We start from the raw sequence: 26,068 nt of genomic DNA, 5'->3' as shown, positions 1-26,068 counted from the left end.
TCATTTGAAATAAGAAATACTGCGAGACACAGTCTTGATGTTCTCAAAATATTACAAACTAATCTTTCCGGGGACTCGGTCCAAGCGTGGTGTGTTTTTGACCATGGCAGAAGCATGCAGGGTCAGACCGCTCATGTTACTGTTTTAATTGCTGAATCATTTGGAGATGTTAGAAAGGCACGAAAGTTTCAGATACAGAAGGTACTGGTGAAATATTTCTTCACATGTACCTTCAGATTTACAAAAAAAACAAAAAAAAACACATAAATCAAAGAAACAAAAACAAAAGAGTTAGGACCATTTAATGATCTTTAGAAGTAAGTTAAACAACCATTTATTTTACAGTTTAAAATGTCCTCATGGAGGAACAGCAAAATACACTCAAAATGAAGGTTGATCAAAAGACAGTTTTCATATTAATCACTGTTTTAAGTTGATTTTTTTTTCATTTTCTTCTCATTTGTTTATCAAAAATTATAAGTGCCTTCAACATAACCATGAGAGTATTCAGCTTGCAGTCAAAGAAATATTTACAACACAAAACTGACAAGCATGGTTTTTACTTTCAGCATCGGTTCGCCTCCTCTCCCGTCTCTTTCAGACTGCTTTGTTTTGTTGCACAAAACAAAAATAAAGACCCTGAAGAAAGACAATTATAAAGGGGAAAATACACGAGAGCACAGATTAAGGAGATGAGTATTTACAGCTTGGCTCAAGGATACAATTAAGGGGAGGGGTGGAGACAGATGATTAACACATCCATTAGCGGCATGATGTCAAGTTTAAGTCACATTCTTTGCCTTTATGATCCTACTTTACCCTTTTAGAATTTGAAAAATAAAGCATGCTGTAGCTTATCTGCCGTGAAGTCGCAGATGAATGAACTCAAGATGCAGTCCCTACAAAGTGATTTTCAGACAGCAGGGGGCAGTACAGGACCACACAGGAGAGAATAAAAACAGGAACAGAATTGCAAACCCTACAGTACAATGGTCCTTTCGAAATGAGCGGTTTCATAATGTAAGAGCACTGTAATAAAAGAAAGGTTTATGAACAATACAAAAACAAGGAATCAAATCTGCCCTCTGGATGACAAGATACAAAGTCACATATGAAAATATGTTCTGATCAAATGTTTTAGATACATTGCGCAGTTGAGCATTTGCAAAAAAAGTGATTTGGCACAAAATCAAGTTTGTTTTTTTTTGTTTGTTTTTTGTTGTTTATTTTGGGGCAAATATCACTCATTAATCTTGTACAGGTCCTCGCCGCTGTTCCTCTTTCCTGCCCCTGTCCAAAGAAACAAAGATCTGATGATCTGTCTTGTAAAATATTCACTTGGTCTCTCCACATTGCTTCAGTCTTTAAATATTTATAATATTTACAGTTTCACAATTGTCCACAATACCTTTAGGCTTAAAGAAGATGCAAACAAAAAAATAAACTAATTAAATATTCTTTATATAGTCCCCTGTTGAGGCATTGAGTGTAAACTGTACAACTCTAAACGTCCCCTCACGAGTTCCTGGGGCCGGGAACACTTTGGGATGGAGAGTTGAGTCCAGAAATTAAGTAGAAATTTGCTGATGGTGGATAAGTAAAAGCAGTATGATTGATCTCAATCGATCATATTCCAGGCAATGATTTTCTTTTATCTTGCGGAAGCATGACTGATGTGATCACAAGAATTAGTCCATAACATGTATCATTTCATACTCAAATCTGTACAAAGTTCACAAACATAAAGTTCTCCTTAACATAGTGCAATGACTTCTCACATCATCTTAAAAAAAAAAGAAAAGAAAATCACAATCACTTTTATGAAGGTAAAAAATATCCCATAGAAAGGTCTCCATCCATAGCTTAATGAATGCTATGAATTAGAAAAGGCTATGCACAACACCTCCAAAAATGGCAAGAATGAAATGAGCAAATCATCATCCAAAAAAAAAAAAAAAAACTCCATTCAACCCTTCATATCCTCTTCAGAAAGGTATAGTTTTTGGAATTCAACATCACTGGGTGACTTAAGGACTAGGTGAAGTGAACGAGAAAAGGTGAGTTCATGCTAAATTAGGTTTAAAAAAAAAAAAAAAAAACTCATAAAAATATGAGGCAATTCCAGCTTCCAATAAACTGGATGAGTCCAAAAGGGCTGGTGTTGGCTTAGTCCACGAAAAAAAAAAAATGGAGGTAATTAAACAGAGGCAATGACAATCATGAGGTGAGGGGAAATGCTGGATATGCTGTTGAGAAGGTCCGGGGCCAGGCGTGACAAGTGGCTCTCGGAGAATTCACATGGTGGGAATATCTGAACCACATAAGCTGGCTGTAAATCCAAAGATGAAAAATAACACAATGAGATGGAGCAACATCTTCATGACACAGTAATTGGTCTTAAAACATAGCAAAACGTAAGAAAATGAACACGGCAAAAGTTTAAAGTCAAACCTGAGTAGAGCCAGGGTTGGGCACATTGATGATGCCAGCTGCCTGTTTAGCTTGCAGGTACGTGATGAAGCCACTTTTCAAGGCTTGGGTTTGACCAAGGACGTCTTCTTGGTCTCGACCACAGGGTAGAGCCAGTAGCAAACAGTAGTCATTTTCCACCTGCCACGAATAATAAGTGTCAATCTCAAAATGTACATATGAATATGAAAAACAACACCAGAACGATGAACTGCATTATCCTCTTAAGAGATGATCCTGATTAAATCTATGTTCAACCAAATGTTATAACCTGCCATTCAGAAGTAACAAAACCCAAATACTTACAGTCATTCTGCGTGCCACACTGTCCAGCTGGGAAGCCTCGAGCCTCATCCTCTGGACAATACGGAGAAGAGGACCTCCCTCTGGGGGTGGAAGGGAGCGCTGGGCCAGCATGGTGTTGCCAGAAACAAAATGCAACTGGACAGCAGCCTGGTCATTTTTCAGTGCCAACAGGCCTTGCCATACAATAGGATACTTCTACATGAAGAAACCAAAAAGTGTCTTTAGGCACATTGTTGTCTTTAGCATTTCCCTGAAAATACATTGTATGCATGAATCAAACAGCCTTGTATATCAGTCTTCTTACTGTCAATAGCTGCACCATGTCAATGGAACGATGTCCTGAATGTTCCAGTTTAGCATCAGGCTGCGGCTTTATTGAGGTCGAAGAGGGTCCTGCTGAAGTAGGCAAGAATGCTGGAGGGCCTTTCTGAAGAGTTAGATCTGGCTTGTGTGTAAGGCCCATGGGGGACATCATGGGCGACTGGTATGAGGGTGAGACTGTATCCCCCTGTATTCGAGAAATGTGTGAGAGGTCCGAAGAGGTAGCATGGCGAAGATGGGAGCTCTCTGGCTTGGAATCGCTTCCACCCCCGTGTGACTGAGAGATTTTACCCCGGTTACCCAGTTCAGGTTCTGGAGGTACCTGACAGTACAAAATACATCAAAAGATAGCAGATTTTTTTATATGTACTTGTATAAATGTGCTTGTTAACTTGAAAATGTAATTATACTTGGATATTACATAAAAATGCTTAGGTATTTACACAGATGTAATCATTAAAGCATATTAACTCACCTGTGAAGATGTAACACCTTGGTTGGTTAGGTTGTGTGCTGAAAACTGGGATGGGAAGCCCCGCATGTCCCGATAAACTGGAAAGGAGCCTGCACCACCTGAATGCATCAGGTGAACCCCATGAGGGTGAGGAGACACCATGACGGGACTAGATGCATGGACTCCCCGGATTCTGCTTTCACTGGCGGTTGAATGAATCACTTTTCCTTCTAGTGGTTTGAGAGGTTCCTTTGCAGTAAGGTCAATGCTCTTGCCCAAAATAGGACTCTTTGAAGGTCCAGAGATGTTGCCTGAAGATATACTTCCAGTCTCTGAGCTGCGCGACTGTCTTGCTTCTACAGCAGCCTGTTCACCCAGTTGCTGGTGCATGAGGATACGCTGGTGCATGTCTCTGTACTGCTCCATGCGTATGCTTGGATGGAGTCCTCTGTGATCACTGTGAATCATCATTACATCTGACTGGAGCTGGGGAACTGAAGATCTACTGAGTGCTTGGTTAAAGTGTCTGGGCTCTTCTTCACTTGCACTGTTGTTGCCACCACCACCACCTGATACTGACCCTTGGGGACTTGAATGGCAGTGCAGTACCATATCTCGAATAACATTTGACTGTTGTGGGTTTGAGCGCTGCTGATGCCCTGGAAGGGGAGCAGGGAGTGAATCACCTCGTCTTCCATAATTTATCCCAGGCATTGGGGGGGTGTTCATCCTGGCATCATGAGCCATTGACTGAGTGACACTGTGAGGTTGAATAATGACAGAGGATTGTTCTGAGTGCGAGTGATGCATGCTAGAGTGATAGGCAGACATTGGTGGGATGCCATGAGCCAGAACAACAGATGTTCCAATGGGGGAACTGCTTGGAGGACAGGCTTTGGCAAAGGGTGAAGGGGAGTGAACAGCTGTTCGAGGAGACTGTGGTTCTTGCTTAATGTGCAGAGCTGAACGATCATTTACAATGCCAGGGCTGGGACTCATGCGGGTTCCAGATAGTGATGGGTGATGTGTGACTTGGCTGAGATTAGACTGCTGAACAGTTTTGCCATGGTCCATCTTTTTCGACAGAGGCTCTGCCCCTAGTCCTCTCTTGCCATGCTGCTGTTGTATTACAGCTTGGTTGTACATTAAGACTTGAGAAGAACTAACTGGTTGTTGGAACATCTTTACTACACCACCTTGTGATGCTGTGTGATAAGGAGCTTCAGATTTGTCAGATCCAAGGCCCTCCTGCTTAGTACTGGAAATAACAGGTTGAGAATTATAAGACTGGCCAGCCAAAAGGACCCCTGCATGCCCATAGGCAGTAGGGGTTGGGGCTGCTTTGGGGGTAGGTGACTGGGATGATGAGATGATTGGGTCTTGCTTTATCTGGGATTTGGACACAGATTGCTGAAACTCTATATCACCAGCACTTGCTTGAGGAATTTGACTGATTTTGGCCCTCATCCTGTGAGGTCCTTCAGTTTTCTGACCCGAATAACTCAGAACAACAACACCCTCTGATGTGTTGACCCTTAGACCAGGGCTGGAACCAGTATTGTATGGAGTGGTCTCAACAACAGAGCGACCTCTAGTCCCATCCTCTCCCATATCCATAGCAAGGCATCGACTATTCTCATTGGAGGTTGATCTGAATTTTGGCTTGGGAATGGACAGGCCAATGCTTCGGTTACTTAGTGAAATTCGTGGAGTTTCCTCTGTATCATAAGGCATTGGAATTCGACTTATTACTGAGGTAGCAGGAGAAATAATTGCGTGCTGGTTCTTCTCTCCACAGTTCTGTTGTGACTCTGTCAGTGGAGATGGTTTATGGTGCATGGGTTGGGGCGGTAATGGTGGCCTCTCTTCAGAATGTAACTGTCTCGAACCCACCATATCAGAGGGATTTTCATTCTCTGACATCCGTGAAGGATCTGACAATGCAGATGTGACTACAGTGGTAGGTATAGAATTGCTGTTTGATGCAGATACATATTTAGGTTCCATCAGAATTTTTCTTAACGTGCTAGAACTAGGGTCAATGTCAGAGGCCTTGGTGTCTGGAGGCATTGGAGGATTTGTTGAAGGGGTTCCAAGTGTAGCTGGCATTGAAGGAGTTACCACTGTGACATGACTTGAAGGAGCAACATAGATTCTGCTTTCTTCAGATCTCTGGGGCCAGTCAGGTGAAAGTGGCACTTTGGCAGGCCGCAACAGAGGTATGCTTAACTGGGATACAGGTTGTGGGCAAGCAGGAGCAGGGGTAAATGTAGGAGTACATGGCTCTGCCGCTTGAGGGTGCTTTTTACAACTGGATATATTGTTTGTGCCAGAATGAAAAGCAGATTCTTTAGGTACAGGCTGTTCAACCTCAGGCTGCTCTGCCTCTTTGGGTGTGTCGACTTTTATAGCACTTGAAACATCACGCCTACAAGTTGCAACAGCAGTGACCACAGAGGCTGCTGCAGCAGCCCCAGCTGTAACAGTAACTGCTTTTGAATTAATGGTTTCTGGGTCTTCTGGGATTGATTCAGGTAACTTGACTGGGGTGGACTCAGACTGAGAAACCTCTTCAGCACTATCCCCTTTTCTATTAGCCGCCCCTTTACGACTTCTTGTCTTCTTTGGGGTTTTGGCTCTAACTTTTCCTGTTTTCCTGGGGGTTTCAAGTAGAATGGGATCTTCAGCTGCCTTAGACTCTGCCACTGGCCGATTTGGGCTTGGTGTCACAGGACCATCATCTAAGTCCCCAGCAAGAATATTGTTGATGACCATGTGTGTTTCAGGTTCCATAATCTCATTGGAGGAGGAGGATATCAAGGATTCAGGGGTGGGAATAAGAGCAGTGTAAGTAGGAGGAGATGTGAAGCTATCTGCATCTACACACGTTTCTTCTCCTGTAATAGAATCAATAGCAGCTGCAAGTTCAGTTTCACTAGCAGGATTAGCTCGCTTCTCCTCCTCCACCTCACCCTCTGGTTCCACTACAACTGGAGGCAATATTGTTGTTTGCTCTGAAGGTGGCTCTTTATATGGGCGAGGAGGCTGCTCCACTGTAAGTTTGGCAATATTTTCGACTGCCTGCTCTAGTTCCATCTGTCGTGCTAATAATGCAGCCGCTGGATCAGCTGGAAGTTCCGATTCTGAGTCTTCCTGATCCTGTTCGCCAAGCTCTTTTGATTCTTTTGGAATTTGGCCTTTTGTCTTTGCTCCTTCATTATCTTGTAGTACTGTCTTAGTTTTTGTAATAGTGGCAGCTTCAAAGGTCTCAAGCTCATCATCCTCTGAGCGGAGTAACCCTTTTACATCATCAACACTTACTCGGATCTCAAGATTTCTTAAACTGTGTGATTTGTCTTCAGTTATCTGTTTGGTGTTACGTTTTAACCGGGGTGATTTCACTTTTGCACTCTTTTCAGGCTGCTGTCTCCTTTCTAAGGGGCTAGTGTCCCTGTTTTCAACATCACCATCAGCAGATTTCTTTCCACCAGAATCTTTTAAATCCTTTTCTTTTTTGTGAACTGCTGAGCTTGGATTTTCCACCCTTTCTGATAACTTCCCAAGCGGTTCAGCTTTAGGCTTAAGCTCTGACTCATCTTGGCTTGCCATATCATCTTGCTCAGTTAGCTCTGTCGTGGTCCCAGACAGTTTTTCTACTCTACTTCCTTTCTTGTTAACTGGAGTAGATGAAGTTTGAGGTGTTTGTTGCAGTTTCTGGGTGCGAGGTGAACGCCAGCCCTCAGAAGCTTTCACAACCTCTACTGTACATGAAGCCTCTGTGTCTTCTTCTATCAGTTTCTTCTGATCTATCTTTACTGGTGATACATCTTCACTTCGTTTGATGCCTCTTTTAGGTGGGCGTCCGCGCCTTGTGTTGGTAGAAATTTGAACATCTTGCTGTATTGGTTCTTTTTCAGCACCACGTTTGCGCATGCAGCGTGGTGATTCAACCACCTCTTTGCCAGCTTGGTCATCTTCATGTAGGGTGGCGTACACCGACCTTACATTCCGCCGACGTGTTCTCCCAAGGATCAAACTTGACTCAAGGTTTTGTTCAGAGTCTGATGCATGTATTGGTGACTTGGATGTGGTTTTAGACTCAAATGATATCTTTGGTGCTTCCGCTCGAGGAGATGAGGCCCTTTTGAGTTTCTCTCGATCAATTCGCTCACTCTTCCGTGTTGCAGGTTTTTCAGTAGCAGCAATTTGAGAAGGTTGTGTAGTGCGTAATACTGACAGAGGTTTTGCCCTTTTACTCTTGGGCTGTCTGCGATTTGGTAATGGTTTTATTTCAGCCTCTAGTTCTGGCATACACACCTCACCATCTGTTTCAGTTTTCTGAGATTCCTCAAAGTCTTTTGATTCTTGATTTTCAATTTCAGGTTCTGTCTTCATAGTTTCAGGTTTCTCTTCTATCTTTCGGCAGTCAGAGTAAGAAACTTCTGCAGTCTCTTGTTCAAAACCACTCAGGGAACCACCAGGAGTTGGAGGCTTATCTTCCACAACGGGATTATGTTCTACTGCCGAACTACTACCACATTCAACTTTGAGTTCATTGAACTCTGGTTTTGTTTCAGTTTCATTTTCTGGTTCTGAAAGGGTAACTGGAGGGGATCTGTTTAGCTTAGGAGCAACAGGTTTGAAATCTTCCACAGGAAGAGAGTGAGGTGGGGAAACCTCAGGAACTGGTTCTACTTTTTCTTCTTTGACAACTGGCACAGGTTGATCTGATGGCGGAATTAAAACATCTTTCTTTTCTCGCGGAGACATTTCTTTAGGTGAAGGAACAAATGGTGAGGCAGACAAGGTTAATGTGGGACTAGCGGATTTGTCATCTGCTTTTTGTACTGGCTCCAATTCCTGGTCAGGCATGATGTTATCGGAGTTCTGAACTTCATTTCTTTTTATGTCTATCACTATTGAATCCCTTTCAGTATCAGGTGGAAGGTGATCTTTGTCTTTTTGTTGCTGAAGCTCCAAAAAACGACTATGGAAAAGCACTATTGGCTCTTGCGGGATGTCATTTACTCCAGATTCGGGCTCTGCTTCGACAGCACCTGGCTTGCTCAAAGGCTTTCCACTTCCGGTTTCTAAATCTTGATCTTTACGTTCAAGATGCTGCAAACGCCGGGAATCCTGCTCAAAGATTGAACTGTGAAGAAAACGAGAGGCAAACAACTCCTGACGCTCTTGGTCCTGTGGCTTAAGTTCCTCCTTTTTATCATGCAGCTTTTCATCTGAATCAGTACGAATCTTTTTCTTTTTCATATACCAAGAAGGTATTGGTCGAGGTGCTAGTTCCACCTTGTCCTTATCTGAACACCTGTGGGAGGCTGGAAAGCGTGAGGGGAGAAAGGACCAATTGTCTTCCCTCGATGAATACAATGTTTTTGCTCTTTCCAGGAGTGCTTTTGTATCAGGAGTTATAGTTTTATCCAAAGCAAAAGAGTAAAACTTATTCTTTTCCAAGGAGCCTGAAAGCTTCAGGTCTGTCATCCTCTCATCACGATCCCTGAGGATGTAAGACAAGGAACTACTGGACTTGGAAGAGATGTGTTTGTTTTCACCATCATCATCTGAATCAGATTGCACTTCTCCAGGTTCCAAATCCTGACCAAGGCGTTTCCGAATGCTTTCATGCTTTGAAATATCACTTTGGAATGCCATTTCCATTCTGAATGAATCAGGCTTCACCCCCCTTTCCCAGTGCTGCATTAACTCTTCATCACATGCAAGCAAGGATGTCTTAAGCTTTGAGAGCTCAGTGTCAGAAGACTGAAAATGTCTAGGTGTCAGATCCAAACCGCTTTTCAATGACTCAGTGTGTGAAAATTTCTCATCTGCTGTTAGAGAGGATTTTCTTTCTTTATTTGTACCTGACATAGAGATCTGGGCTGTTTCATCTTCCTCATTTTCAGAAGACTGACCAGCTCCTACTGATGATGGCATGGTGTAAATGTCTTCACTGAACTTTTGGGAACTTGCAAAGTTGCGCTCTCTTTTGAGTTTGAGTATTTCAAAGTCAAAATTCTCCAATTTCTTTCGTTTACAGGAAGAAAAGTCATCACTAACCACATTCTGCACTGATTTTTCAAAATCTTGAACAAAATAATCCTTTTCAAAGTCTCGAGTCTCATTAATTAGTTGGTTGTCAAACTTGGCTATTTTGTCAGTATCACCTAACTTGGATCTCAGCCGCTGACTCTGTTCAGTTTGTTTTGTGCAAATATTAGTCTGGTCAATGTGCACAAATTGTTCATCTCCATCAGAATCTCTGCATTTCACTCTCCCTTGTGCATTTTCAGACAAAACTTGTTTCTGTTCTTTTAATTCATCCAAATCCAGGGTGCCATCATCTGACATTTTGTTAAGACTTGAGGCATTTTCCCTTTTCGAGCTCTCTAAATCCATTTTAAGGTAGGGAGAGTCTAATTGATCTGCAGAATCTTCAGCCAGATGCACTATTTGTGAGTGCCGCTCCAGAGGAAGGCCTTCAGGGTTGATATCACAGTCTCGTCCTTCTTTTGGACTATTAACTGAAATCATCCGGACACATTTTTCTTTGTGGTGCTCCTTTTTATGAATCCCTCTTATCAAAAGAGTCTTATCCAAATCTGTCTCCTTAGCACTGTTCCACAGCTTATAAAGTCCAGATCTACCAAGGTCCTCTTCACTAGTTCTCTTTTGTCGATCAGCTTTACCGGAGTCTTCAAAACGCCTTTTCCTTGCGGCTAAACGATCAATGTCCACTGAAATGCCACTGTCAAATCCCATTTCAGCTTTCCCGTGTTTTTTGGGTTTAATTTTACCATCTTTGTCAGTAACCTCCACTAAACTGTATGCATTTTTATCTCTGGGAACCTTCCCATGTTTAACAATATCACTTTTTAATGATTCTGTGCGGAATGGAGGACTCCTCTGGTCAGCTGGAGGTGATGCCAGTCTCGGACTGTCACTCCCACCCCTCTGTATTTGCTTTTCTTGGACAGCATGACCAATCAATTTTCCTTCTTTTTCTTTAACTCGTGTTAACTGCACCACACAAGGCAGAAGGTCTAACCTCCCTTTACTGGAGGTTTCTTTTTGGATTTTGCTGGTCTTACTTCTTAGAACAGACTCAGGACTAACATCTCTTTCAAGTTCAGGTTCCGTTTCACAAGCCTGGATAATCGGTGATGCCATTTTAAGCTTTTTAAGCCTCTGTTTCTCACTTTTGTCTTTGTCTCCTCGATCTTTTCGTCCCGTCCTCTTTTCCTTTTCAGCCACATTCCCACTTTCAACTTCAAAAACTCTATCCTTCTCAAGTTTGTCACTTTTATTATACCTTTCAGAGCGTACCTTTTCAAGTTTTTCAAATCTGGGTGGAGAGATTGAACTGCAGCTACCACTTCTTTCAGAAGACCGACAACATATACGGCGGTCTGAATCACTTGGTATTCTCTCAGAGAGTGAAGGAGATGCAGTTGGGCTAGCAGGACGACGAGTGGTAATGTGAGACGGGCTCTGACTACGCTCAATGGTCCTCCTTCCATGATCACGTCCACGATCTGTTTCAAAACGCTCCCGCTCTCTTTCACGTTCCCGCTGCAAATAGCTGTATTTACGTATGTCCTGCTCATAAGGGTCAGCTCTGTATTCCCGATATTCCCGAGGGTCTTCAAAGTATTGTGGATCATAGTAATCTCCCTGATATGGGTCCCATTCACTGTAGAAGTCCCGGCTTCTGGCAGGGTATTTTCGACGTGGATCGTCAGTGTATGTTCCCGGTGTTCTCACATTTTCATAATATTGTCTTTCTGCTTGAAACTCATATTGGGTTCGTCGATCATCCCTGCCAAGAAATAAACCAAAACTATTTTTAGTTTTAATATTAGACAGTAATGTGGTCATATTATTCTGTAAGCAAGCTTCACAAACCTTCTTTCAGAGAGAATATCATAAAAGTCTCGAATATCTTGACCAGACGCCTGCATTGAACGATAGAAAGCCATCTGACTTTCCTGATTTGCAAAGTCCACCTGAAGAAAAAAAAAGAAAAGCTGGTTACAGTGTATCAAGCACTGAGAATGCAAAATGAAATTTCAAAGGAAAAGCTATATTTTACTTGCCTTGATTTTATTGCCCCCTATCTTCCATCCCTTTGTGTCTTTAACAGCAGCTTGCGCATATTCGATGTTGTTGTACAGAATGAGAGCCATTCCTTTCATCCTGTCAAGTACAACCTAGGAATAACAGCAGAAAACAAACCAGAGTCAAAATTGCAGAAAGCAGAAAAAAAAAAAAAAGTCCAATGCTTAGCAGAAAAATAAACAAGCTTACCTTGACAACATGTCCGTATCGGCAAAAATGACGAGTAAGAAACTGTTCAGTTGTATTCGACGCTAATCCATCCAACCAAACACATGTCGTCGGCATACTCTTTCCAAAGCCCAGCTGCAAAATAAAGAATAAATGTCATTTAGCATATCTGTCATTTGTCTTTTCAGCTTCTACAAATATCTCTCATAAATAATACCGAGTATGGTTGGGAGAGACATGGATGTGGCAGTGGTGTGAAGGTTAAGATTTACAATTAAACTCAAACTAATTCTTACCTTTAGTCGGTTATTTCCAAGATACTCGCCATCCATCTTTTTTATTGCCTTACAGACACTGGCAATGTCACAATATTGTAGAAAGGCATACTGTGGGGCTCCATTCACCTTCTTAATGTCAATATCCTTTGGGGACAATAGAAATTAAAATATTCTTTCAGTTAGCATGGTGTGCAGCATGATAACCACTTCTCAACCTATGAGCAAATTAACCTACCACTATATCTCCAAAGCGCTGGAAGATGTTAAGTAGGTCATGGTAAGTGGTGGTCTTCTCCAAGTTTCCAATAAATAATGTCCTTGTGGCCTTTGGATGAAACTCATCAATCCTCTCGTCCAAGGGCCGGAACTCATTCTCACTTTCTGTCTCTAAAAAGTGCTTAATGTGAGCTTTCTCATATGCCAAGATTCATGTTTTCTTTAGAATACAGTGGATGAAGAGGACTTACCGGGGCCATTCCAGGCTGTGACGTCAATTTGCATGCCAAAAAAAAGCTTCCCCTTTGATGCTGCAAGGGCTTTCTCTTGGTCCTCTTGCTGGCGGAAAAACACAAGCCCGTAGCGCTCTTCTGAAGCTCCATGGATCTGTACAGATGTGACCTTTCCATGTTTTTTAAATTCATGAAACAAACCATCCTTCAGGCTTGTATCTGTAAGTAAAGCAACCGACCGCACCATTAAATAAAAAATGGAAACGAAAAGGTAATGTTATTATATTTTTATTTATTAAATTTCCCTGAATTTGATGCATATTCTGAAATACAGTGCACCAGTACTTTTTTGTTGTTGTTGTTGTTGTTTCTAACATAAGATGGCTCTTTGTGCTCAAATACTGCAATAGCTCTACTCAACTAACCTGTTGAGCGCACAGGGAGATTTTGGACCTTGATGCCAAAGCTTTTACGTGGTTCATCCTTGTCAAGGGAGGATAAGGGAAGTGCTGAAGGTGCTGGAACAGCTGTTGACTGCACTGAACGTGCTGGAGAGTCATCACTTGAGCTACTGCTGGAATCACTGTAGCGAAAGAGCAACATGAATTTAGACGTTAAAGCCTCAGTCCTCTCACAGAGACGTACACTAAAAATTATTTGTGCCTGATTGACAGCTATCCAAGTATAACACTTGAGAATGTAGTTATATTTTTACTTCAGTCAAATCTATACATTCAATATAATAGATCTAATATATATATATATTGTAAACACATTTTAACAAACTGAAAAAGAAATGCTTTCATTTTGCAGTGCTATATGCTCCGCCAGAAAGATAATAATTACCAGTGGAGTCGACAACATTTAAAATATGATTTCTGTAAACGCTGACTCGAATAAAGGAGCCAAAATAAGTGCTGGTTCTGCCTAAACTGAGGAGAACTATAAAACTACTAAGGTTACACGCTGCCTTTTTAAAATCATGCATAATTTATCTGCACATTTCAGATTAAATACTTTATATACAGATTTGCATTTTGCATAAAAGGGCATGGAACGCACTGTGAATGGGTCTTTCTACTGATTAAAAAAAATACTGCAATGCCTCTCAAATGATGAGAAAAAAAAAAACACACCCCTTTCCTCCCCGTTTCATATTTAGAAGCTGCATCGGGTTATCAGTACAGAAAGGTTTGCACGAGTCGCAAATTCATGGCCGCCTCGTGCACCTTTTATTTCAAATGATTCCCATGTCTGTCTCAGCTTTCTAGGCCCTCTGCTGTTTGTTTCCTTCTCACTTTCTCCTCCTGTGCTCAGACACTCCCGGAAGTGCTGCTGACGGAGCCTGGCCTGTGGGAGTGGGCAGGCAGCCAGCACTGGCCAGAAATTTCCAGTTCCAACTGGATCTCACGGAGGGGGGGAGCCATTACCCATACACAGAGGTAGGCAGTGAGAAAAATATAGCAGCCGTCTCCTGAAATTTCCCCATAGCACTTCCTCATCAAACCACATGTGTCGCTACATGTCGTTAAATGCTGTGGACTCTGCTGTGTCCAAAGGTGATGCCATTAACCCCTCTCCAGTTTGTTTATTTATGCAGTGGAGTAAATCCTCAAGGGCAGACATGCGTAAAACGGCAGGATTCGCCTTCATTTGATGTACATCACTCTTGCACTCTTGTGAGTTTTTAAAAACTTGAATGAAAATACAATTGCAACAAATGTAGTAACATACAGCAGTGCACAAAAAAGGAAAGCTGGACATACTGAGCTCAAAAAAGACCTGAGATCACAATTCAAAATACATGCGCAGCATACCGAGAAACATTGAAATTCCATATATCCTGTTCAATTATGGTATCAGTCTTAGCTTTTGTATACAAATTATTCTACCTGTGGTTAGGTTAAGGGTGTGTGAGATCTAACTACCTAAACCTCACTAAGTTTCTAAACTTATATTTTTTGGACAAAAGAGACCTATAGTTTGTCAAATGTATCTTTAAAAAAGTAACTACTGTATCTAAAGTATAAATAACATGAATGATGTGTGGATGCATACTGAAACCAGAATAAGCACGAGCCTAATGAAGGCAAGATAGCTGGGAACGTAAAGCTTTACTGAGAAGAAATAAAATGTGCCTTAATTTAATCCAGCTTACGTATAGCAATAATAAATCAATTCGGGTCAAATCTTAACGCAACAATTGTGTCACAAAAGGTATCAAAGGTCATTTTCCAGGCTCCTTTGACTCTTATCAGCAATACAAAAAGGGCAAAGTTTAAAATTATATATATCAAAGAGGGAGGAGGAGAGTCATACACAGAGTAATTTTCCCTGTCATGATGTGTCTGTGAAAATTTTTTTTTCCTTTCCACCCATTGTATCTCCTGCTGGGTGGAGCCTCTAGACACACAGTCTTTAACACAAAAACAAGCCGAAAGGTCCAAATTTGGCCATATCACCAGGTCTGTCTGTCCATGCAGAATTACAGTACTGAAGAAACAGGCATGAAGGCAAAGTAAACACAGCTTCTACATAAATGGATGTCAGCTCTTCTGTAAGGAGCCTATGCTAACCAGCGACAGAAATTAAATGCACACATCTTGCACAAGTTTGCTTTGTGTTGGCGTGAAAAATACTGCATAATTCAGTGATTCAATGATAAAATTGCAAGCTGAGGAAACTGCATTTTTTTTAAACACAGATAATGACAAATATTTTGTCCAATATTAATTAGTTTCCAAGTGCAGAGGTCAGTTTGGATGGAGAAGGCCAGAGACTACGAAGGTAAACAACAGCATGGAAGTAGAAATCGTGACAGCAAGATTGAGCTTGACTCACCTGCCACTCGTACTGCTGCTGGTACTGCTGACTGAGTCTGAACTGGAGGAACGGCTGCGAGAGCCTGACCCACTATGGGAGCGTGGAGGACGAGTGGCCTGACTCACCAGTCTCTGAGGAGAGGGATTTCGTGAATGTGTCGAGTGTGGAGACCGGCTACGACTGTGGCGGTAGGAACGCTCCCCACGCCGACCCCTGTCCTCCCGGTAAAGGTCCCTGTGAACCACACTGGCCAAAGTAAAGGGTTCCCTGGCTCGAGACTCGTAGCGAGGCTCGGGTGTCTCAAATCGACAAGGGCTTCTGCTGTGGGAGCGGTAAAAGCCAACCCCGCTGGACGTAGACCCTCCGCTTCCTCCCGTTGTGGCCCCCGAAGATCCACTTGTTCCAGTGTTTCCAGAAACGGCACTAACTATAGTTCCACCGACTCCTGACGACACAGTTGTACCACTTCCACTGGAGGTACCAGACCCACTCCCAGCAGTGCTTAGAGTTCTCTCCCTTGCATCACGGTAATAGTCTGTTTCATAATGCCGCTGACGGTCAAAACTGCTACCAGTACGCTCGTGAAGTCCATAGGCACCGTGATCATACCCCCGATCCCGACTTTCAGCAGTCCTAACAAACATGAAGAAACCACAAGTTATATTACAGTTACACTTTGGACATTTAAGATAGCTGCTAGCATCAGACAGTGGGCAAATTAACAGGTGTCTCTGGTGGGTCTGTCAGTAATTAGGCACATGAAAAGATGGGGCAAAGTGTTCTGAGAAGGGCTGACAAAATTTCTCCCATCTTAAAGATAACACTATTAAAAAAGGGGGGATTAAAATAACTGCTTGAGGAAACTGAGCATCAGGTTTTAAATGACTTCATGGCCAAACCATTTATGACTTGGAGGTGAACTTTGCCAGATTCTGCTGCCACCAAATGTGTAACATTTCTAGAACAAAAATGCTGATAGGTGGCCGTCTTTCATGTATTTCTGTCACCTCTGAGGTGTTAATATAAGCTTTATGTTTATTCTTTTAGATACATTTTTTTTCACTAAGCGTTCTGCTGTAAGGTGAAACGCATAGCATTCAAAATAAAAACACAGCACACCAACATTTTCAGCAGAAGGTGTGCGTCTGGTGTACAACAGCAGAAATCTGTATTTTATATCAGAGTTTAACTGGAGGACGAGCACAAAGATTACTGTAAGAAAAGGAATGGCAGATTATGCCTTTATTGATTGTCAAGGCCTACTGGTATACACAATATAACAAAAGCCACTTATAAAGGCGTTTCATCATTCTTGTGAGAAGCCTGGCTGAAAGTTTTAGAGGGGACTTTTGACAAGTTTCTTTGTTTATATTGTTACACAATTTGATGCCACTTGTTCTTCTGAAAACAGAATCTCCTCAGTAGCATCTTTTGTGAAGATGCACATCAGAAACGGCCCTAAAAGGACATTCTGTTCAGGCCCAAACACTCGCTTTCTGAATAAAGCAATCAGAAATTAATTTGGTAATATGACTGCTGTGTCATTACGGCACTCGTATTACCAAACTCACCATAATGAGCGGGACAGGGCGGCAATTACCACCGTTTGAATTCAGATCAAATTACAATCAGCGAATTAGCCATGATGTTCCGACACAGGGCAGAATATGGTTTAATGCGACAACAGTTACAAACCTTCATTATAGTGCTTCTGTAGAAAGAAATAGAAAGAAAAAAAAAAGAGGGTGTTCATTCTTTAGCAAGTTCAAATCAGAGGATAGCAAAATAGTGAGATTTAAGAGTCGAATTTTAGTGGGAAACAAAATGAACTTTTAAGTCTTATTTAATTTATTGCAAAAACGTGCATCATCTTTATTACCTATGTGCCACTATAAAACACTCAAGATCGTATATACACGCACACACACATTGCCTCCCATGAGCTTTCTTAGATATCAGCTGAGAGCAATTTTGTGCAAGATCAAGCTGCATAACTACAGTAACTATTTCAAAGAAATGTTACTACATATCCCACAAACACTTTATGACTTAATCAATAAATAAAGTAACTAAGTTATCAAATATATGTATAATCAAAGCTTCATAAAGCCAGTGTAATTTTGAAACCAGTAACTGTATTTGACGCATGTGTGCCCAATGTGTTTATAAGGCAAGAAACAAAAAAAATATAACCTGTTTTGGCAAAAGCCCATATCATAAAACTGAAACATCCTGAGCTTGGTTTTGTGCAAGGACAAAGGTCCCTTAGTTCTGGTGTTGGGAACTTTCCAGAACCTGTACTACCGTCTCCTCTCCTCCCCTAATATTTCCTGCCAATCTCCATACTGCACAATTCTCTGTCTTACACAAATCCTCATGTCCAAATTATAAAAATGTTAAACAAGATTGTATATCCCAACTCCTTTCAAAGTGATAACATTAAAGGGAAAAAAAACCATAATCCCAAATTTATCCCATGGACATACTTTATTGCATATCCTAAATCTAAGTCTTTTGGAAGGTTTGGACCAGCACAAATCTTTTAATACTTTTAATATTTTTATAAAGAAAGTATGTCTTTAAAATTTTGCTTGCTTTTTTATTTGCTTGCTGTTGAACTGTCTAAAAATTTTTTTTTAAAAGTTCAAATCAACAAGAAGAAACTCTGAAAAATAGTTTCTTATTAAAAGGTAAGCGAGCAGCAGTGTTGGGGTTATGAAAAGGTCAAAAGGGATTTTTGCTTTGAAATTCAACCAAACGTTTGGACGTAGTGCCTCTTTCATATTTACGATCCTTCAAAGTTCTTGAGCTCTACAGCTTTAAACTGTAGTGATACCACAGGAAATCTTCTATGGCTTGATTTGGATCAATTAATTTCTGAAGATTTTTGCACAAATAAAAAAAAAAAAATGCCAGAAATCTGGTGATTCAAACCAACTATATGGATTTCTTTAGGCACAACTGTAGTGAGAGAGGCTGCCTGCATCTCAGTCAGACGCAGACAGCATCTCACTGAGACGCCAAATGGATTACACATGGTGTTACAGAAGGCTGCTGCAATTTCACTTAAGACATATGGCACAAGCATCTTCATCTCTCACTGGCAGTCTATGCAATTTGGTACATGATGCTGAAGATGGGTTATTGTTTGCTTGTTTTATTTATTTTTTTAATGCTCAATCTGGCCGTTAACTGTGTCAGAAATATTTCGGCTCAGATTTTACTGCTATATTTAAGGGGACCCCTAAACCTAACCCTTTATACTGAAATAATAAAGCCCTTTTAACAATCCTCTGTTCTTTATGAAATGGTAAAACTGGAAATATTCATCAGTGTAAAACCTCTGACAAATATAACCTGTGATCAGGGAGTCTTCCATGAAGTCTTTTCACCAGTGGCCGTAAGACTCGATTAGAGACTGCATGCAGTGTACACACTGCTGAAAAATGTTACTAACACTATGTCTGCATTTCAGTGCAGTATACATAAGAGTACAGCTTATCTGATTTAATCATCTGTGTGCTGGATTCATGAATAACATCTATGCTATAACGATGTCGGCTGTGGAAATGACGGATTACCTTGACCCCTAGATGCTCTCAAAAATGCTAATTTGCTGGTGCAGGCTCACTGCTCAACAGATACCTTTCAATTTCTCTCCAGTTTCACTCTATACAAAAACAGGTTTTACATTATTCATCGAGCTTAAAAATAATTCTATTAGACAGAATTCTTGACAGAATTTCCATCAGTGTTTGATTATTAGTCTACTGCGGTGCACGCTAAGCACATCACCTGTTTTGGGATTACGTGAACGGCATAGCTATGAGGACACGCGCCAGCAGCATGATAAAACGCTGTCTTGTATGGAGGCTCAGTCATATGGGAGCAATGCGTGCATGTCCATTTAAAATGAGTATAAAAGGTTCATTGTTAAATATCCTTTACCAGCGCAAACAACAAATTGAGCACCTTGTTGTCTTTGCAAACTAAAATGCAAACTAGGGGGGGGGTAGGGTTTCGCAATATGGAAATGTTTAATTTGATCAAAGATTTGAAAAGAAAAACAACAAAATGGGAATGTTTGTTTTGGGGCATCCAGAAACTGGAAGGTAATTCAACCACCTACATAATTCAACCACATACATACATGTTTGTTGTTAAATGGGATAGCTACTGTAGTATAAATGGTAAAGAAAACTATAAAATCTAATAAATAATATATTGGAAAAGTGAAATCCTACAAAAAATAAAAATATTCATACTAAACGCCCTGCATGTTTTTCAGTACGACGGGTTCTGCAGTGTTTACGTTCTGTTTGTGTTCCTTAAAAAGTAAAAAGATGAACACAAGAACTTCGGGAACAAAAGAAATCCACAGTGGAACGATCTGCTGCCATTACCAAAGAACACTGGAGCTAGTTTGTGTAACAAAAATGTTTGTTTTTGTTGGTTTTTTTGCCACCGTGCTGCTTCTAGAGTTCAGAAGATATTTATGATTTAGTTTTTTTTAAAAAAAAAAGAGAATACACAGCTAAGAAATAAGTTCTGGCAAACGTCACCAAAAATGTTTTAATGAGAACCAAAGTTTAATCAGCAGCTTTGTGATATTTAATTATCTATGTTTAGGATCTTTTTTAAGTGAAAACAGTTTCAGCATCAAGCATAACAGATGTTTATGATTAGCAACTGGCCAGAAATAACATAAAAATATAAAGATTTCTGCCAAAAGAGATAACAGAATCATCATGATTTGTGTACCAAATACGCCTGTGAGCATATTCAAGGCCCATTCTGACCAAAGAAAACACAAAAGCTTTATTCATCAGTTTTTCATTGACTGCGAGTCTTTTTGGTTCATTTTCTAAATGATTAATCAAATAACAGCCTAAAATGTAAATATACGGACAAACTAAAATCTTAAACTGTGACCACAACAAAGCTTGAATTAGTGAACAACCTGAAATATTTATTTCATAATTATTTGTCTACCTCACTTACAAAAGGGGAGGAAAAAAACAAAAAAAAAAACATGTTGCCTCACTTCTTTTTAAAACTAAAACCAATTTATTTTTTTTAATTTCTTTCCTAATTTTACTGCAGATTAGTCTAGTGAAACCCACCCCCACGTTTCACTGCACATATTGCAATTATAAGAATGTGACAAATCTTTGAAGTTTTGAGTTTTTCTCATAGTAACACAGCTTTCGTATTAAAAAGGACATTTTTGCAGTGATCATTCCTGATAAATATCAGCTGCATTGTGACTTCTAAATAGGAGAACTGGGGAAAGGAGCTGAAGGTGGGGGTCAGGTCAGGTGAGAGGAAGAGCAAGGAAAGCAATACAAGGTAAGGTGCAAACGTCTGCATATACACATAAAGGCAGTAATAATGCACCAGCTATTTCGGTTAGTGTGGAAAATGGAGAGAGACAGGGGTTCAAACTAGGGGGTTAGAGAGGACAGCTAAAATGCACAGGGCAGGACATACCAACCTTTTGAGAGAGTGGTAACTTGACCTATAATTCCAAATACAATTTTGGGAGATAGAACTTTGTGAGCAAAAAAATGGGCAAAAATGTTCAGTGGAGAAGGGAAAAAAAGTGAAGAAAAATTGTTCACATTAAAATATGTAATCCTCATCTTCAGCGCAGGGGACCTCATGAGCACAGATGAACGGTAGTGTCTGTTTAGATAAAACAATGAGGATGAGGTTGTCCTTGTAGAGATCCGTGTTAGGATGCTTTCTGTGTGGGAAAATGTCAGAGTTTAAATATCCATCCGAACAGGAGAGAAAAACAAAATCTGCGTTGCATTTTAGTCCAATATAATAAATAGGTGATATCCAGGAGTCCGCCTTCAGTTGACCAGTGATTTCCCAACAGCAGTGGTGGATGTGAAAAATTAAGACTTGCATTTTTTTTTTTTCCTTAAGTCCTGCACATTCCACTTCGGCCACACTGCACACAGCAATAAAGTAGTCAAATTCCTTTTGTAGAGGGAAGGAAATATGGCCATGAAAGGTTAGGAGTAAGGAAGAGTCATGTAGGAGTAATCCAGAGTCTTGCTCACAGTCGTTCATAGTGTCATTCCGATGGTGGAGAACAGTTCGAAACATTGTGGATGTTCATGTCTGTCGTTTCGCTTACAAGCACAAGAGACTGCATGCTGTCCCAGCCTGGGCAGAGTCATAATGAAACACTGCTCACAGGTGCATCTTTATTCTCTGATACTGTGTAATTGTATCCAAAGTTTAGTTATAGTTCCACATTTAGGGAAGAAGGAGGTAATCCATAGATCTGAGGTAGGTTATCTCCAATAGCACGAATGGTACAACTTTCCAGTCACAATTTCCAGCAGTCTTCTTTGCATTGTATGATCCAAATGTAGGCTTTGCTGATCCTCAGCAAGTCCGCAAGTCTCAGTTGTTGAAAAGTAAAAAAAAAAAAAAATAATCTCCACAAAAATAAGGCAGGAATAAAAAGTCTTTTGCTCACTTGTTTCTGTTGATTCTACTGAGTTGGATCACCAGTAGAGGTCTCCCAGCACTCAATTTGTAATGCCCTGATTTTAGACATAATCCCAAACAAAATGAAAAGAAAAAAAAAATGAAGAACCAAGAAAGCAACCCATACCTTTAGAATGACAGCATATCCTTTAAGTGTTGGGCCAGAGTTAATCCAACAGGGGGAATAAATATCCTCTGTAGGTCATCCACATGACTCCAGCCCGCGACAGAAGTGCAGGCCTCAGTGAGGCGTGCACTGTAACTTAAAGCCAAATTAGACTAATCCAAACAATGGTGTTTTATACATATAATGTGTGCTCTTGGATGTTTTGTTACATGAGGAAAAAGGGGTGATATTAATCCACCGTCAAGGGCACGTAACTCCAGATTAGGGGAATCCTGGGGATGGCTGATGGACCACTCTCTCTTTTGCACTCTTTGCCCCACTCTCTATTCTCTATCTCTCTCTCTCTCTCTCTCCAGAAATCGCCAATAATCCTGGGAAATTTTACGATATCCAATCTTTGCCCCCGTATTTTCCTCACATGATATTTCCACCTCACAGAGATGCTTAAGATCACAGAGATAATCCCCAACAGCCATTTAAGCTACTGACTATTCATTCAAGTAACAGATACACTTGCAAACATGCTCTCATAAAATTTTTTAAAATCTTAAGTGTCTACCTGTAAGTATGAATCCAGGAGCATTGGCCACACTCCGAGGACCTTAGATGGGATCCCTATAAGATTTAATTCTCGAGCACAAACTCATTTTCTCCTCTTTGACCCCAAACAGGTAAATGAATAGATGGTGAAAGATGCTTGGAGGTGAGGTGTTTACCAGAAACTACGGTTCCCCCTGCCTTCAGAGAAACTTTGTCCACTTACCCGTCTAGTCTGCGTTCATAGCGTCCATCTCTGCTGTGAAGCGACGTGGGGGGCCCATACACAGCCCCCCCTGCCGCCCTTGTGAACCCTGATACATCCCGGCCACGAGAGCCTAAGGACAGACTATCATCCAGCCCCCTCGCTGCACTAGGAATTGTTCCTGGTTCATTGTAATCAGTGCGCAGGTCTCTGTCCCCCATCTTGTTGATAGCATTATGAGCCTTCTGAGCACTTTTAATGTCCACAAAATCCACAAAGGCTGCGACTCCACCTTCTGATCCTCGCTTGGGCAGGACCTTGACGCTCTCCACTCGTCCATATCTGAAGTCAAAACAGAGAAAAAGCATGGTTATCACCAGGTTTGCAGCTGCAAGCATGTTGCATAACTTTTGATGAACGTTAAAAAAAAAAAAACACACACACACACACACACACACACTGTTCCGCACAGTCCTGAAATCAACTGTGCGTACCTGTGCGCGTGTGCCTGTGGTGAGGAGGGAGATAAGGTAATCTGGCTACACTTTCCATGCTGTGCTACTTTCTTACACGGCAACAGTAACCGGGCAACTGGACTTGAAACCTTGCCACATCGCATGTTAATAAACGCACAGATTTTCTAAAATTAGAACGTTTTCTGAGAAGAAAAATGTGCTGAGATGAACATCCAGCTGCTGGGAAACTCAGATGAGGTTTGAGCAGTTTATGCAGTGATGGGATTTCTTTTTTTTTTTTTTTTAAATGAATTATTTATTTGTTTAAAAAAAAAAACACACACACACACACACACCTTTTTAAGGTATAATGGGAATTTTAATTGATGTATATACCTTAATAAGCCTTGAAAATGGCATAACACCTGTGTAATTGAGGATTCAATTTTGGGATGAGAAGTCTATTAAAGAAAATGTTTCCCACTGTAGGGTTATGAAGTCTGTTATCACCTTTATACCCCCACCCACACACACACACACACACACACACACACACACACACACACACACACACACACACACACACACACACAAAGATCTTTTGGGACTGTTTTTGCTGTCCAAGACAGACAGTAGGGTGATCATAAATTTATTGGCATGCCAGTTCCCAACACTGAACAGCCCCCGACGCCATTTTAGAAAAGCTGTTCACACTGCTTACTCATTCTGTCGTCCCCCATCTTCAATGACTTCTATCACACATTGGGCTGTCATGCACCTGCATACTCTCGCTACCTCTGGGTTAACGCTGGAGCTGAGGTAGCAGGCTGAAAAAAGGACTCGCCAGCACCCTTTCCCCTACTGCCAAAAAAAAAAAAAAAAATCAGGCTGCCAGTCACCACCCCCCCCCCCCCCCCAAACATAACGTTACGCTATACTTCATACAAGGGATTATGTAAATAAAACGACATATAGGTAGCTCGTTTTTGCTGCTCTCGGAGCCTGCGTGGATTAGATACGAACCATGTTCGCAGCTGCATCAGCTCACCGCAAAAAATAAGATCATGAGAGGGCAAAGCAGCAAACGAAAATCATCTGTTTTTATATTTCATCCAGCTGTATGTAGTGTGTGGGGAGGTATGCTATGGGACGGATATGCCTTTCGGTTACGCTGTGGTTATTAAGGATTAATGTTGGCATTTAGCGACTTTCGTCCGATATGGCGACGCCTACACTGTAATAACGATCTTTTTTGTTTTTTTTTTAAAGCCTCATATAGGCAGACTGATGTTTTTTGGCAGTCTGGTTTCCAGCATATGAACGGAGAAGCGAGCTGCTATTTCCTTGACAGCCGAGAGGAGAGAGACGAGAGCGCGCAGACAGCCGTGAAAGCCACACAGAAGAAGAAAAAAAAAACATTTTAAGTATCATTTAGCTCAAGGAAAATAACAAAGAGCTAAAAGCGCATAAATAGTGCATGGGTCGGTCCTCTCCAGCGACGCCCCCAAACAAGAAAAAGTAGCAATGAAGCTCAGTGAGATTATGGCAGGCTGCATTAAAAATATGGATATGCTGTGTGATTTTCCTGAAATCAGATCACGCTGCAGGCTGTGCGAGTCAGCAGCTGCGCGAAGACAACCATTTTCTGTGTTCATAAGCGCACAAAGTAAACACAAGCGGCCCACTACAATGTTACAGTATTGCACATCTCTGTTAACGTACAGCAAAGCCCGTTCAATCACAGCCACTTTGCAACAATGTTGCAGCGTGGATGGCGGCGTGACGGCGTCACCTTTCAGCTTCCACCGACTTGTTAAAGATGTAGAAACGGATTCGTTTGGGCAAACAGCACGCTCTGATAGATGGGTGCACACGGCGTGCTGATAAACCGCGTTTTGTGAATGTGTGTGTGTGTGTGTGTGTGTAGGTAGGTCTGCCTGGAAGCAGCGACCTGACAAACTCACAGAGTCGAGTCAGACACCAGAAGCAAACACAGAGAGACTTTATAGTGTCTGCCGGAGATGCGGACGCTTAAACAGCATAAGGCTGCACAACGGCAGCGGCTCACCCGGTAGGCTGAAGTTTGTTTACACTGATTGTGCGCCGTTAGCGCCACAAAAATGACTCTTCTTTACGGTCACCCGGTGGGAAGGTCGGCGGCTTAAAAGTCAACTGGTCAGCCTGGTGGGAATGTACACCAGGAAGACACAAAAGGGTGCGTAAAGTTATCACCTAGCCGACAAGTCAACAAGCGTGTCAAAATGGCAAAAACATATGTCCGCTGGCTGGTTGTGTGTCTGAGGCGTGCTAGCCCTTTTCTTTTTCGTCTCAGCCTAAATGCAGCACTTGTGTGTTGTTGCTTGTGGGGAACTGACAGCACAGTTGCCAAATGGGACTTTGCTACAGGGAAACCTCCTGCTTCATCCCGACTTCTCTAAAATGTGACACAACAGAGAGAGAGATGCTGGACGTGCACTGCTCTTAACATTACCAAACGCGTATACACGCGCACACACATATACACACACACACATCGCTCATTAGTGTTTCTACTCACCGCTTGAAGTGCTCAATAATTTTCTCTTCTCGTACATTTTCGGGTAAATTTCCCACCCATAAATGTCTGGTTTCCCGGACCATACTGTGTGCTCCTGCTCCCCGATCATACAGATGAGTTTGCTATGTCAGTTTCTCCCCGTGCAAAATACAAAAGGTCTGCAAAATAAACGGCGGACAAGAAAAAAGATGCTTGGCGCAAATCATTGACTGGTCGTTGTGGCCCAATGTAAACCATTACGCTGGATCCCCGCACGCTGTTTGATACTCTTCAGTGTTAAAG

General features: G+C 41.5%; 1 protein-coding gene across 1 annotated transcript; it reads right to left on the bottom strand.

Moving 5' to 3' along the window:
* Positions 1 to 286: 286 nt before the first annotated feature.
* spen (spen family transcriptional repressor) lies at positions 287 to 26,068 on the bottom strand. The gene is made up of 15 exons (XM_030733437.1): positions 25,787 to 26,068; positions 22,796 to 23,116; positions 15,417 to 16,031; positions 13,001 to 13,158; positions 12,594 to 12,794; positions 12,362 to 12,513; positions 12,145 to 12,270; positions 11,870 to 11,983; positions 11,659 to 11,772; positions 11,468 to 11,568; positions 3,572 to 11,381; positions 3,080 to 3,418; positions 2,776 to 2,970; positions 2,452 to 2,610; positions 287 to 2,329 (listed from the first exon to the last, which is right to left on the bottom strand). Exons 1-15 carry the CDS (start codon positions 25,867 to 25,869, stop codon positions 2,198 to 2,200), a joined length of 10,620 nt encoding a protein of 3,539 aa, XP_030589297.1. The 5' UTR covers positions 25,870 to 26,068; the 3' UTR covers positions 287 to 2,197.

The sequence above is a fragment of the Archocentrus centrarchus genome, chromosome 7 (genome assembly GCF_007364275.1).
Source record: "Archocentrus centrarchus isolate MPI-CPG fArcCen1 chromosome 7, fArcCen1, whole genome shotgun sequence".
Lineage (NCBI taxonomy): Eukaryota > Metazoa > Chordata > Actinopteri > Cichliformes > Cichlidae > Archocentrus > Archocentrus centrarchus.
Note: the sequence above shows the minus strand (reverse complement) of the source record. Positions and strands in the feature narration are given on the sequence as shown.